At 35.8% G+C, this 16,488-nt stretch overlaps 1 protein-coding gene across 1 annotated transcript in view; it reads right to left on the reverse strand.

Annotated features, from left to right (window-relative positions):
* The window catches only part of LOC134539674 (cytoplasmic dynein 2 heavy chain 1), a 446,052-nt gene that overhangs the window by 237,744 nt on the left and 191,820 nt on the right, over positions 1–16,488 (reverse strand). Inside the window, exons 37-38 of the mRNA XM_063381862.1 lie at positions 12,504–12,686; positions 4,011–4,234 (exon numbers count right to left, since the gene is read on the reverse strand). Coding sequence (XP_063237932.1) covers positions 4,011–4,234; positions 12,504–12,686 — 407 coding nt within the window. The remainder of the gene's footprint in view (positions 1–4,010; positions 4,235–12,503; positions 12,687–16,488) is intronic.

A 16,488-nucleotide genomic window follows, 5' to 3' on the forward strand; every position in this document is an offset into this window, starting at 1 on the left:
AACTTAAACTACTTGCTTATTAAGAATAATTAGGGACACATTATTAGGTAGAATTTTTTTTATTGAACAAGAGATACTATCTGAAAATAGTAAGGATGCAGATATGAACTCAAATGAAAAAAAAATGCCTTATTCCACGCTCTGTACTCTCGCTTCCATTCACAGCATATTTTGGCACCTCTTTTGGTGGTTTATTTTCACGTTGCCTTTGATAATATCTCGTATCTGCTTTAGCGTTTTTATTATATTTAGGCATTAGGTTAAATCAACTTCTCCAGCCGAATAAATTCAAAGAATATAAAACACACTCCAATTGAATATTAATTACACTTATAAAGTCATTCTCAGAAGAAATAAAGCTAACCTTTTTAGTCCCTATGTCTTTTTTAAGTTTTCAATCTCATTAGTCACATAAAAATTAATGATACCTATAAAGTTAATTGCACAACTCAATAACTCTTTTCCACACAAATAAAGAAATGGTAGATACTTTAAATAAAATAAAATAAATATGGTAGCATCAATTATTAGCAGTTACAAAAACTGAGGAGTAGACAAACACAAGCACTGTGACGAGAATTCCATAGCATTACAGCTGCGTAATTTCTACCTCTCCTCTCCCGTCTCAACTTCTGGCCGTTACAACTACCATATAGCATGCTATGCTATGTACCTATCCCCCCCACCCCTCTGCCGTCTTCCCATTCGACCGCTAGTGCATACATTAGTGGCGTCACCACTGACGCACACTCCTCCTCTACCAGTTCCCCCACCACGTACCTAACTATTTCCCTTGTACGATTGGAATTTTCGTAACACTCGAAAAATGTAGCCAATTCACTAAGAAAGTTTCACATCAAAAATTATTAATATTTCAAAGTTTTTCTCTTGGCATATTAATGAGATTTTAATTGATTTAAAGCTATTGAACAAGCAAACCAGCATAATGAGCTATGAAGTATAGATATTACTAATTTAAGTAATATTCAAATTAAAAAAAAGTTCAATTCAGCAATTATTATGAACTTTTCGTACAGTATGCAATTGGAAGAAGTCAAACAATTTTTAATTTTTAAAGTTATACTTCTTTAGGCACATTATGGACAAATTATGAGAGTAAATTTGTATCATGCGCACGCACCATGCAACTAAATTTTCACAGGAAAATGGCAGACCTATGTATATGAAAATAAACATATATAGTCACATATATGTATAGTCACTTTCATAAAAATTAGGGGACATACCAAACAAATCGGTGTGCTAAATGAAACTTTATGGTAATGAAACTACTATGGAAATTATTTGGTAAACTAAAATAGTCATAGTAAAGAGTAATTTCAAGTATGTATTAAAAAACCTAAGAATACTAGTATTACAACAATTATACACTCTTCTGTGCAGCTTGTAGCGAAGTGGTCATAATGTGTGGTTAATAAGCTAAAGGAACATGGTTCAAAACTCTGCAGTGAAATATTTTTTTAAATTTTTTTTTAAATTACAGATTACTGGATTATACAAATTGTGCTTTAAGCAAATATATATATGAATACATTTTGTTTATCAAAATGCTATCATAATAAATACATAGCTCAGTCTATTGAATTGGTATACATATTCTCTATTTTTACTGAAAGTAATATTAAATTCATAACGTTTGTTAGAAAATGAAATGAATTCACATAGGTAATAAAAAAAAAACTTTATAATATTACAGCTATCATTTTAATTTAAAATTTATTGTCATCTAACATGTGTGGATAATATATAATATTGCTTTTTAATGAATATCTAACACAGTATGTACAGTATTTTAATAAAATTTCTTGTCAAAAATCAGGTCCAAGCCGGGGTTTAGTATTTTTTCAAGTCTTTTTCGTTCTTAACGGATATGTTTCATTATATAGTTAAACCTTTCGTTCTGCAAATTTAATGATTCGATAGTCGACGTATCTGCTCCAGTATCAATTCCAGTGGCGGGTGTAGAGCTATGTGTAAGTCGCGTTCAGAAATTTATGACCTATTGAATAATGGCCCATATAATTAAAATAAATTTATTTATTATGAATAGTAGTGATAAAAATTGTGTTTATAAAATTTTTCTAGTGTATTATATAAGTGAGTTTATGTTCCGGTATGTATGATTTATTTTCATTATAAATTTTCGCACTATTATTTAATAAATAATAAAAATTAATACATTAGAATAAACATACCTACAGCATATTTACTGATTTTTATTATTAATAAAATATTCATATCAATTATTTTACCAAATTAAATAATTCATTTTATACACATGTTTATAATAATATTGAATACTAAGTATTTATTGAATTAATTTTTGTTACAATAAATTTCAAAATAGTTCAGTGTCTTAAATCAAAAAGAAGTATACCGTATTCACTCGCGTAATGTCCGCCCTCGCATAATGTCTGCACCCTTATTTATATATCCTTAAAAAAAAAATTAAAAATTCGCATAATGTCCGCACCAGTCGTCTACGGCGGGCAACACAACATTGGCCACCCCTAAAGGACGCAGTACGAATGGAAAGTTGACGGCTCTGTAAACAAAGCAGTGACCTTGAGCTGTTCTTTCTCTCCTGTCCTGAAAGGGTGGGGAAATGCATTGAACTGAACAAAGCACGGTAACGGTAAACACAGCTGACCAACATGCACGCAAGTTCAAGGCATGAGTTTCGCGTCGAGTTTTGTAGTGTAGAGTACAGAATGAGTAAATATAAATCCTTCACTGTGCGGTTTAAATTAAGAGTTGTTCGTTATGCTGAAGAGCATGGGAACAGGGCTGCTGAAAGGGAGTTTGAAGTGCACGAAAAATGTGTTTGTCTCGACGGAACTGAAGACGATGTAATCTGGGAAGATACAAATGACAGAAGCGATGCTGACGCAGAAAGCAGTAACGCCGATGAAGATGATAGTGACGCGTCGGTAGCAGATTAGAAAGTGATGTGTTGAGAAAGACTTACATTTTTTTAAACTCTTAAGTGTATAATTTTCTTTTAAATTAGGTTTTCGTAATATTTACCTATTTGAAATTGCAGTTACTAAAATGCAGACTAAATTAATATTTTGAGTGCTGTTGCAGTATTAGTTTTTTTGGGTAAGTAAGTTCATTATTAGAACTGTTTTAATGTTATGTTATATTTATAAAAAAAAATTAACATCACATTTGCTGACATGGATCAGTCTTGTTTTCTGTTGAGGTAAGACACGTAGCGCAGCGTAAAAGAAACGTCAACTTTAATTAGTGTGTACCCTGTTTTACATGTCAGGACAGAACAGAACCCCTCTTTGTTTACATTTGGTTGGAATCCCTCCCTTGGCCATTCTCATGCTCTAAATGTTTCCTTCCTCTTCCTCCTTCTCTACGTCACGAAGGCCATCAGATTGCCTGGAGGGGGGGGGGGGGGGAGTACAGTGCGCAGCAGATGTGGAACTGGTGAGTCACTGCGCTGTTGCCAGCTCGCTGGTTCCCTACGCGCCTCACGTAAGGATATGGTACGGCTAAAATATTGCAGCCGTGCCGTTAATAGCCGTTTTAATCCATCACATATTAATCACATTAATAAGGCACATGTAACCACACTTATTTCAGTGTAGCGCGTAAATTTTTTTAATGTTCCGGCGGGTGCGAGACAGTTACCGGTGGCAATTAAAGCAAAGTAAACATGGTCTAAGCCGGGTTGTTTGCAAGCGATCCCGCAGCAATATTCTTTTAAAATAGCTAGTGAAATCCAAATTGATTTTAGATACGTTTTGTGCCTTTTTAGTAATAATTAAGACACAAAATTTTGTATTTTTGTATTTTTCCTCGCATAATGTCCGCACCCCATTTTTTTGGCCAAAAATGTGGTCAAATTACTGCGGACATTACGCGAGTGATTACGGTAACTTCTAATGTGCATACATAAATAGACACACTCTTTTTTTTCTTTTCGTTCTAGGAGGCAACTTTTCCACACTATATTCAATATATCAAAATTTTACCTGGCTAAATTAAACAGCTCAACAATTTTCCTGCCTATTTTCTTGGCATGTCTGAAGCCTTCAGAGTACAGAATGACTTCAGCGATCAGTTCGTTGTCAGGCTGAGACATCACAACTGGCCTGAAGAGCTGTTTCAAGTTATCCGGCAGTTTCTGCCTCCCACCGTAACCTTTACCAGCAGGATTCATAGTTACGAATATCCCAGAGTTGGAGTCTATAGAAATCTGGAACATAAAACATGTCTTGACTAATGACAAATACCTGCAAGGAAATCCTTAGGTAATAAAAAATTTATTATAATTTCAACTGAATCAATATGGATCAAGGGAAGTGAGAAAAGAGAGGGGGGGGGGGGGGAGGGAGGTCAGCCTCAGGCACCAGGTTAGAGAGGTCACAGAATGGGAAAAATTTTTGTAGACTGCAAAAAGTGTGAAATATAAGGGGAACATAAAAAAAAATTTATAATATCTACTAAGTGATGAAAATGGTACAGTAAGTATATATGTCCTAAATACCTAATTCAATATGTATATATTACTTTCATAACTTTTTAATTGAACCTTGAATATAGATAGGATTTAGGAAATATAATAGTACAAGTAAGTTTAGTTTCTGTACTTTGATAAATAATTTTTCAATGCTATAATTTAAAACTAATTATAACTGTGTGGTTGTTTAAAACTTTTGTGTTGCCACTTTAAGGGGCCTCCCTAGTAGCATCAGAAGTTAGCGGAACACTATGTTTTTAAAATAATGATGGGACTTTATTAATCGACACTACGAATCTGAAAATTTTTCACCCACGAGAAGATAATACACGAATTGTCTGTATACTTTTACATTTTTGTTTTTTTCTATCAAAATATGAAATAAAAAATCACCAACTTGTCCAACTTTGGGGCCATTTTATACTGCTTAGGAGAATGACAGAAAAAAATTACAAGTCTAGAAAAAAAGATAATTTTTTTCTGAAGAAATTCATGTATTTCAAACATATAGTCATCGCTTTGAATTCCGAGATATCTTTTCCACAATTTCTGCAAATCCTGAAAGTTTTCCACCGTCTCGTGCTGCCGCTCGGCGAAGCCAGCTCGCAGCCACAGCTCAGGTAGCGTGGTGGTGGACCCTGGCCCGGAGGGGAGGCAGCTACCTGTGTGTGTGCGTGCGTGCATGAGAGGGAGACAACCCACAACCGGCACCGGTAAAAGATAATCCCGTGACCGAAAGAAATTCTCAGAATTGCTTTTAGTGTGCCTCGCCACAGTACCATGTGCTCGACTTACTCTGTGACTATATTCGTGTATCTCTAAAACATTGCTTTTGTTTAAACTACAAATATCCTAAAGCATACTAGATCATGTATTACGAAATAAAGTATTGAAACTAATCAATCAACACATTGAAAGTTGTCCTACAAACTATTTATTGGTGGCTTTACAGTCTCGCTAGCTAATTCGACAAAATTTATATTTAATTTTTAACATGAAAATACACTTCATTGTTTTTCCTTTTATTTTTAATAAAAATTCAAGAAACAATTATTATACTACCCAATATTTTTTAAAATTATTTTAGTTTTCCAAAATGATTTTACACATCTTACAACGCCGGGGATAATTTTTATACTGGTATTAACCAAATGGTTAACTATTTACAAAAGTTTTGATACTTAAAAATGTAGGTTTTATAAAAAATGTATCTTAAATTAAAAGAAAAATCGTATTTTGAAAACTAAATGACATTTTGCTATGCTTGTTGGTTAGATAGATATCTGATTGTCTGCACTGTTTTAAAAATGATCATGGAATGATAAATAAAAAATAAAAACTAGGGAAGTTCTATATTAAATAAGCTAGTCAGAATTATGTAAATGTTCCTCCTGGCGCAGGAATCACGAGGAGGATTGAAGATGAGGTCAGTGACCGATCGCTCACATATGTAGTTATGGATGGTACGTTATTAATTACAAAATTCAAAAACCATTTTGAAGTTAAAAAGTATAATTAGTGGCAATGTTTAATAAAGATGACGTAAATTTTCAGATAAACTTATTTCTACAGCTCAATTAATTAATAAGGGCAGGAAATAAATTTTTACAGCAATTATACAAAATTATTAAAAAATTTTAAACCACAATTAATTTATCCAAAAACCAAAATTAAGTAAATATTGCCCACAGATTACAACATCCACGAAAGAACCTTACAAATTATTTTTGTTGGATGCATTATATTGCATTCAATTTCTTTATTTTTAATACTTCACCTACTTATAAATGTTACATATTTGGCACATGGTCCGTCACGCCCAATTAAAGGGCCTGAATAAGTAGAACGCGTTTCTGATCAAATTGCACGCCTGTTACTTTACCTGCAACCCAGAGCGGTGTGAAATAAATTATTATACATTCGTGACGTTGGCAATCAACTTAAATATTTATGAGTTAAAACAAAACATAACTATAACGGATAATCAAAGAAATTTTGAAATTTTGAAAGCTTGTTCTGTTTTTATATAGTACACAAAGCAGTTAAACCATAAATTATTTGTTGTTGAAAAAAAATAATCCTTAACCTTTTATGCTTTTTTCCATTTATTTTTATTACCAGATATTTCCGTTGAAGTAATGCTTATATATATAACAATATAGCAATCTAGAAAAACAATTAAGGTAGCCTTATTCCAAATATGTTATGATAGACGTTAGTTAACTAAGAATATAAATTCGCTTTACAACCACAGCTTGTACACAAGTCGTAAAAAAACCATGGTTCTACTTACAGGCCGTATTGAACGTAGGGTAGGTTTATGACAAATACAACAGCAATAAACATATGGCTGAGTCTGCTTTCATGTACACTTTTTTTTTAAGTTATCACTTTTAAAGCGGGTAAAGGGTACCTATCAAGTAGTTTAGCATTACCCAAAGTGAATGTCGTGCTCCAGAAAATGTTCGAACTATGTAATATTTGTATCACTGTTGCGTTACAGACCTGCAACTTTTTTCAGTGCGCGATGTCACTCTCATGTAAAAATATGTCGTGTTTAGCGCAAACGTGTTCGAATGAATCCACATCGAGCTGCCAAAGAATACATATCGATGTTGGCAACATACATAAGTATACAAACCAACGTTTACAAGTGTATTCATACGTAAGTATATAACTGGCGGCGGGCCATGATGCAGTTGGTTCTTCGCGTACAGTCCACTGACGGGATAAGAAGCGTCAAAGATCTTATATGGCTATTCTGTAAACTTGTATGTCATTTCACTGTCTGCTTTAGACAAACAACATCCATTACTTTTAGCTTTGGCTTGAAAAGAATTACTCCGGCCGGCTTTCTTATATGACTTATTTCAGCTCCTCGTGCGACCAGTGTGTATAATTTGTCCGCGGCCTTATCTTTGGGTGAAAGTTATTTGGAAGGGATGTTGTTTCGGTAATGTTCATCATGTATTACATAACAATTCGACTTAGATACGCACATGTGTTTTTAAAATATATGTTTAATAACTTGCAATACAAAGTATGTGTTGAATTTCATGTATTGAATCTTTTTTACATTATGTACGAACATAATAATCACAATATTTCATGAGAAATTTTTAAAACATTTTACAAAGCAATCTCTAATTTCTTCCACACCTCATGGTTAACCTTACATTTTATTTCATGTTTCAGTTGATTTAAACTGTTTGGAATCATAATATGACGGACAATGAAGAATATTAGTTTCAGTAAATTTTATGAGAGGATTTACTTATTACATTAAATATACCTCAATTTTTACCTCAAAGGAAAATAGTTGCATATCATTAAATGATAAATATTTGTTTCCCATTAATATAGTTTATGAACATATCTTATTGTGATAATACCTACATTAGTTAAATTGTGTTTTTGTAATGCTCTCCTATTGCAGTAAAATTTTTGGGCATATTGAATAGCATATAGTCGACCTTTAACATAAGCTTTTGGAATACATAAATATAATAAATTATGTTCTCGTGATTTTAACAATTAAATATTTCTTCGCATGAAAAAATTAATTAACTAAAAAAATATTTCAGTAATTTATACTGAAGGACTAAAAAATTTTATTTTTATAATATAATAATATTGTATGTATGTATTCTTTTCTGAAAAAAAGTAGATTCAAGAAAACAAATTTTCTTTTTTTTTTTTTAATTTTGTTCTTGAACTTACTTGACAAGCGATATTGAACTTCAACTTTATACTTTCGGTATAGCACTTTTCGATTTATTTTCTCCAAACGGGAATTAAAAGTAATGAATAAATAACATTTTCCTCTCTAATTATTGCAGCCGTATACTGAAAAGTTTAACTTTCCTTTATTTGCATGACGCGGAGCTCCTAACTACACAAAATTTTTGTTATTTATTTTGAACGTTGTATTTATGTTTCCTTACAAACTTAAATGAACCTCTTAACATTTAATTTCATCAAAAGTTATACAATAAAAGTATCAAGTTAAAATATTTTTAAGTGTAGTTGTGGCTATTTTGTTGTTGAAAATGACACTCTTAAGTTTGAATGAAAGTGAGATATGATAAAATTATATTTGTAGTTAAAAACAGATAACTCATTTCAAATTAAATCTTTTGTTACATGCATATTGCCAAATAAATTTGACAATATATTAAATTCTATGCATTTGAATCTATTCGTATATTCTGCAGCATTGATTCCTATAAGCAAATACTTATTACGTACAATCTACTTTTAGTCCTGTCGTATAATTATGCAAAAAAATTGTATCAAAAGTATTGTTTCGTCAATGTGGTTATGGTTGAAAAAGAAAAAAAAGTAATTTAATTTATTTTTAAATTCGGTTGTCAGTAAGAACACGTATTTAGTGTAATACGACATATATTATTCTGTTTATTAAAACATTACTATCGATAACTCCATTTTAGATTTATCTGTCTATGTTATATTTCAAATTGATTCTTTTTCTTCGGCTTATGACAGCAGCAAATTTTGTTTTATCGCAAATGTAATGTTTTTATGTTTCGCATATTATAATTAATGAGTTAGTATTGTTGGCGGGTGAGGCTTTTTCACAAATGGACGCGTTCTTGGCGGCTAGCAGGTAGGACGCGTGTATTACGCAAGCTGGATAGGGAAGTACGACTGCGGGCGAGCTCCATGATAGAAGCAACGGGAGTAGTATCACTCGGCTATTTGTATAGGTTGGGATAGCTGTGCGAATGGTAGAACAGACCACGGGACTATGGTGAGGAAAAAGGTCCCAAGCTCGACATCCCGACGATGAGACCGTTTACGAACTGTCGATGGATCATCAGGAAAGTTAACAACTTCTTCAGAAACTTGAGTCCCTCTTTCAAAATTCAGTTTAATACCTGGAGATGACTATATTCGGTGTTCTACCAAGCGAAGCATACTCTTAATTCATTACTAGTTGATGTTTAATATTTTGACGCAAAATAAAATTGTGAATCAGCTTACTTTGCTCATGCCAGGTTTTACAAGTTTTGTCAAAGTTAATTAAATGAATAAAAATTGTGTCCCTTTGTTGCTGGCTACCCGCAAGAAATTATCATGGTGAATAATAATAATTTTAAGTCGACATGTAATATTATGATTTTTATGGGATTGTGTTTTGGTAATGGTGTGTGTAACTGTCTTGTGTATTTTATTACATTCACTTCACGTAACGAATTGTCTGAACGTAATGTTATTGTTTGTTTGTTTTAATATTTCGTTTTATTGAACAAAGATACATAGTTTGCCGCTTCGGGCGACTACAGAAATGACAATACAATTATTTTACAGTGTTCCAAACATTTAAGTTTCCTCTACTGTACATGGGGCGAATATTTTTTATGTTATGTTTACTGAAACCATGTTACGCGCTAAGTGAGATGTTGCGATTGAGTAGAAGGGAAAATATGTCTTAAAACCCTGCGTAATGTTATGAATTCCATTCATTCGTTTACTCTGTGATCCGGAGGGTCTGTTGTTAAGACTGAATACATGTGCACTTCCTCTATGTAGATTGGCTTCATTGAGATGAAAGCAAAGCTCACGTTGATGAAATACTTATTAATTAAAAAATAAAATGTTATTTTATGCTTCAATTTCTGTTAGTGTCGTACACAGATTAAAAATGTAATGCAGAGTTCCTCAGTTTTATGTATATTGAAATTTGCTCATGTGTAGAGTAGTAATTAAAAGCATAAAAAACATATATGACGAATTGTTGTGTATTATTTCCATTAGGCGTGACCATGAAAATAGATAAGATTTTATTATTATGTGAAATCTACATTTTAAATGTTGGCGTATAAATATTTATGAAAGCGTGTGATCTTAAAGCACTATTTATCTATTTAGGAAGTAGGTAGTTTCTTTGATTTTAGAAGGTTTTTTTTAAACAAACAACTAAATTAATTCAAAAATTTGAACTACTGCAAGAAAAAAATACTTTATTCCATTTTTATTTTAAAATTAGCCATTGTATTCTACCTTGCTTACACTCTATTATCGAAAAAGAATTTTTTTTTTGACAGAGATGAATACCGTAAATTAATACACAAAACATACATGTTTTCGTATGATACAATAACAGCTAGTGACAGTGACGAAACCAAAATTATTTTGATAGTTTGTATAGAAAATCGCCAACAGTAGTGGTGGTATATTTAGGGATTTCTTTGTAGATGGGTACTATTCCACAATAAAAAGGAGTTATCGTCAATTATCAAAGCAGCCATGTTTTGTATCTTCTTTGACAGCCTAAATACAGCACCAAATGACGTACTTGGCTAAAAATTAATTCCAGCTGCATGCGTAGATTCCGGGAGGAGGGGAGAATCTCAGGGTGGCCCGAACCTCCCTGAAATAAAAAAGTACGTCTAAGGGGGCTCGCTTGCATTTGCAAAATCTTCACGTTATCCCACGGGAATCATGGGAATCCTACAGATTTTCACCCGTGATTCCAGCTATACTTTTCACTGACACTTTGAGCACAACAGTCAGTGCACACTGAGTTCTTCCATACCACCCGCACTTGTCTTCGATAAAATCTAAACTCAGGTGGATTCAGCGTGACTGACTAAGCCTGCAGTCTGAATCCACCTGTAGGCCGCTGTTGCAACAGCTAAGAAATTTACACTGCTCGTAGTGAACAGTCTGTATGTAACTCGGAACGGGATTCCAGTTCATTCGTGTATACTTATTCATCATATTATGCAACGTTAAAGTCATTAAAAAAATATGCAAAAATAAAATAAAATGCTAAACATGTAATAAGAGCCAGAAAATAATAATATGCAGTAATGTTTAGTGTAACTAAATACGACGTGAACCCTAAAATTCAAAGTTGACGATGTGTTGTTGTGGGAACACTTGTTTGTTCCTGACATTTTTTTTCTTTACAGAATTTTAAAGTGAGTTTGACATGCACTTTTTCTTCAGGAAGTATGTTAAAAATTTATTTGTCGTTATTGCGATTTAAAAAGTTGATTTGTGTCTAAGAGTAAAAATAATTAATATTATTTTCATCATTTTATTCCCAGTTTTATTACTCAATCTATTAGTAGGACGTGATTTCTCGTCGCGGTGCGGAATACTTTTATGAATGAAAGCATAACTGTTCGTGCAAAACCATTCATCACACAAATGTCAATTCGAAAGTATAATGTTGGAAATTTTTTTAATGATATAATTTTTGCATTTTTCCCCCCTGAAAAAACAAGCTAACACATCGATTGTTGGTGACAGCATTTTTTGTAATGTATGTAAATCTCTTAATTATGTAGAACGTTAATTAAAAAATAAAAATACATGTTTTTAACAGAATTGACGATTGTTTGCATTTCATGGATATGGACTGGATCGCAACACTAATTTAATGTTTCAAGTTAATAAACACTGTCAGGAAGCAAGCAAGGCAATGCGAGAACATTATCCTTTTGGTTGAATGTAGCGAAAGGGAAAAACAGTCACCTTTCTTGCCACGATCTTGTTCGCATATAACGCAGGTATAAGTAGCAAATGGACTCCACACAATGACAACCCTCCCATTATTCCGCCCCCCTCGCTGAAACGCCCTCTCCCCCCACCTCCGCGGCGCAGGCGACAGGCTCAGGTATATCGCCCCGCCCAACCACTGGCTGTAGCACGTGGCCAGTGGCCCACCGCGCTTAACATTTTTACTAGGGAGGCGCGTTAAATACAGAACGTGAAATAAAAAGTAAACTTAAACATTGGTAAGTACAAGGGTAATGAAAAAACTGAATTTTTATTTTGCATATAATGTTCACTGTTGCAAAACAAATTATGCCTGGTGATATATTTATGCTGTTGTGAGAAAGAGTGAAATGAGGGAAATAAGGGGGAGAGGGGATAATGATGATTATAATTAATACTCCGAAAGAATGAAAGCCTAGATCCGTCCCTGAGCCGAATCACAACTTGCAACAGTAGCTACTGAAGTGGCACTTACCTCTTCATTCAGCAACCTGACCACTTTGTGCTTGTTCTTTAAGGCAAACTGTATTGGCTGGATTTGCATCGACACAGCAGACAAAGTTGCCTCTTCTAATCTGTTGAATTCGTCAAAACATCCCCAGGCTCCACACTTGACGAGGCCGATAAAAATACGACCCATGGACTTCACATCAATGCCCTATGCAACAAAAATTTCAATTTTGCACAAACACCTGAAAGCTCAGGTACCCCTGCAATCACTTGAGCACTTTAAGATTAACCATTAACTGTAGCTATATAGATACCAATAAAGACAAACATGATCTTATTTGTAAGTTTGTGCTGTATCAATTTTTCTTCTCTAACTTACCTCTAATATGATTTTAATTCTTATGAGTTGGCTTACATGTTACACCTTGTGTCTGTTCACTATTAAACTCAGAAATGATAGGTAATAGATAAAGACTTGGATGAGTGAAGAGAGTAACCATAAGGCACATCTCAAACATATATACAGGGTTTGTCCTACTACTAGTACTAGGACTGATTTTCTTCCGCCGCGAATGTACATCGGAGCGTGCGCGCACCAACTGGATTCGGTAGAGGAGGTTCCTAGCTGACGAACGAGCGGCTGGTCAGTTGTCTCCGAGCAGCTGGAGAGTCAGGACAGGCTTTATCGCGCGACGTGTTTCTGTGAGTGGTGCAAGCCGAAAATGCAGCGTTCGTTAGAGCAGAGGTACGCGATTAAATTCTATGTGAAACTCTGTAAATCTGCGACAGAGACATTTGATATGATCAAGCAGGCTTACCCAGATGATGCTTTCGCAAGAAGTGGTGTGTTTCGGTGGCACAAGGCCTTTTCGGAGGGCCGGGAAGTGGTCGCCGATGAAGACCGTGCTGGAAGACCTTCGACTTCGACAAACACCGACAATGTGACTCATGTGCGCAAAGTTTTGAACTCAGACCGTCGACTGAGTATTCGTTTAATTGCCCAGATGTTAAATTTACCAAAATCTGTGGATCATGACATTGTGATGGAGCATTTGAACATGCGCAAGGTGTGCGCGAAGATGGTCCCAAAAGTGCTCACTGACGACCAGAAATTGCGGCGAGTGGAAGTGTGCCAAGAAAATTTGAACATGTGTGAAAGTGACCCCCAATTTTTGAATATTGTAATCACAGGTGACGAGTCATGGATCTTTGAGTATGATCCCGAGACAAAGAGGCAATCTTCCGAGTGGCACACGCCGGCGTCTCCTCACCCAAAAAAGGGAAGAATGAGCAAATCCAAAGTGAAAACGATGCTCATTGTCTTTTTTGACATCAAAGGCATCGTCCACCATGAATTTGTTCCTCCTGGACAAAACGTCAACGCCAAGTTTTACGTGGAAGTGCTCAAGAGACTCAAACTAAGGGTCAATCGGGTCCGACAAGATATCGCAGCCAACTGGAAGTTGCACCACGACAACGCCCCGGCTCACACCGCCTTTCTTGTGAACAGCTACCTGACCAAGGCTGGCATCCCAACGCTTCCGCAGCCGACCTACAGCCCAGATGTGCCCCCCCCCCCCCCCCCGGGGCTTCTTTTTGATTCCTCGCTTGAAAAGGCCGATGAAAGGCGAGTATTTTGAGACGACAAGAGGGGATCCAAGCAGCTTGCACCGCGGCTCTCAAGGCTATTCCGGAGAATGCCTTCCGTGACACCTTCAATGCTTGGAAATCGCGGTGACAGCGCTGCATCGACGCAGAAGGAGCCTACTTTGAAAGTTTTTAAATAATTGTAACGATTGGCGCAATAAATTTTTTTAAATCGACTCAGTCCTATTACTTTTCGAACAAACCCTGTAATAAATATTAAATTGTCACGGTCTGAAAATTTCTTTACTTTATTTTTCAATTTATTTTACTTTCGTATCCCGTCTGGGTAACGTTCGTTGGTGTACGTGCACGTTTCCGGGCTTGGCCTGTTGAATGCGACACACGGGTAGCGGCATATAGGTTGCTGTGATTGTAGCTTGCAGGCACCGCGGGCTTTTGTGAGACTGCGTGGTTTGCTAATTCTCGCGGGTCGCTGGCCAGGGCTCGCTGAGAGGTTGCAACATGTTGTTACCAAAAACCCGCTGCACTGCGCCAGTTTCTGTTTGTCGTTCTTGTCCGTTTTTGCTACGTGAGGTTTTCGTGTATCCGTTTCGAGGACACTATCCTGTATGGTGTTGCAATCTGGCGTCCGAGTTTGGAAACGTTGCTCGAACAAGGGAGCAGCGCGAGAGGGGAAGGGGAAGGATTGCGCCTGCGCAGAGGGAACCGTCTACGTAGCCTGTTTTGTTTTCCTTGCGGGAGGGAGACAGCCATTTTCCGTGGCTGAATTTTGCCCTGTGATCGTGTTTTCCATGTGACCTCGTTTGGGAGGTAAAACTCCCTTCCAGAGAGGGGCCGGGGCTTTTTCGCCTGCGGGACCTCTCTGGACAGGTGATCCACGTCGGTACAGGACTGTGACGCTGTGACGAATTGCGGCTAAGTGACTGGCGAGTGATGGCTCGTGGGACGGAGCTTCAGGCTGAATGATCTCCATCCAGCACTTAACCATTTAAGTAAATAATGTAGGGTTGATCTGTATCCCTGGTAGTTGCAACGACTGTTTGACGTTCTTTTTATTTCAGGTTTGAAAGAGGTAACATGTAAATAATAGAGTAGCAGGTCTCCGACGTGTGTGGGCAGCACGAAGGGGGTATGTGATTGATTAACTTTGGATTAGGTATTTTCTAAATTGGTTTTCTGATTGCCTTTGGAAATTTTGTTTTGATTACCATTACTTACGTGTAGGAATTATTTTGTTTCATAATGTCGCTCAGTCGTTTTGATTGGCTGTGTTGCCTTTGCCCAGTATTATCAATTTTTATAGGTAAACTTTAAATGTTCACGAGTGGTCGGTGCTTGGCACACTCTATGTAAAAGGAGTTATATAAACCTTTGCGAGTTAAATGCTTTAATGTAATTGTGGTGCATTGACCGACGCCGCGGTGTCGTAAATATGTAATGTTAGCAATATATTTGTTTTATTGTATTGCACTTTGCACTAACGATGTTTCGTGAATCTATGACAGGGTTCGGTTAGTTTAGGTCATCATGTGAAATATTTGTTGTAACCTTTGTCAGATGCGGTAATTGTATCAGGCTTCTCTCTTTCGATATAAATTTTGACCAGTGTATTAATTGCTCTTGATATCGCTCTTGCATGAATCTAGCGAATTATTGTATTGCATGAATTGTTCAGTATTTTGCATCTGCATGATTTTAAAGGTTAATCATTGCTATTGGTACTGTACTCACTCGTTACTTTCGCTGTCATTTTCTTAGTTGCATGTTACTTGTTTTGAACGAATAAATTTGTTGAACGAACTTGTGTAAATCCCTTGGAACGTATTATTTTGGTAAGAGTTCACATGTCCTTCATTAGGCACCTTGCTTATTTAATGTTCTATTGCTGTTTTATTTAAATTAATTGATAAATACTTGTACTATTCCCCGAGGTTGGTACACTCCTTCGTTATTTCTATGACCAAGGCTTTGTTTCACACGCTAGGCATTTGAGTCACAGTTGCGGGAGTGTGAGAGAGAGAAAAAATTACTGCGTCGTGGGAACAGAAGTAAGAATTTCATGGAAGTTTCTGTGGCCATGCGCCGTGATTGGCTGAGAATTACATCAGCGAGCCTGCACAAAGGGAAGGAAGGCTGTAAAGTTAGTCATTGTCCGAGCACCGGGCCGAGCAGGCCGTGGTCCGGCGATGGCTCCATGTTTTATCCTTCTGGATGCCATTAAAATTTATTTTGTTTTTTGTGGAGCGAAAAATATGTGAGATTTACATGAATAAAAAAAAAACAAGTAACACATCAAACCTTGCATAAGAATTTCTTCGTGACCTGGTACTAACCTGTATGTTCACTCATCACCTAATTTTGAGCTAGCCGGAGGTGGTAGTGGTAACAACTTTAGGATGAAT

The sequence above is a fragment of the Bacillus rossius genome, chromosome 15, assembly GCF_032445375.1.
Source record: "Bacillus rossius redtenbacheri isolate Brsri chromosome 15, Brsri_v3, whole genome shotgun sequence".
Taxonomy (NCBI): Eukaryota; Metazoa; Arthropoda; class Insecta; order Phasmatodea; family Bacillidae; genus Bacillus; species Bacillus rossius.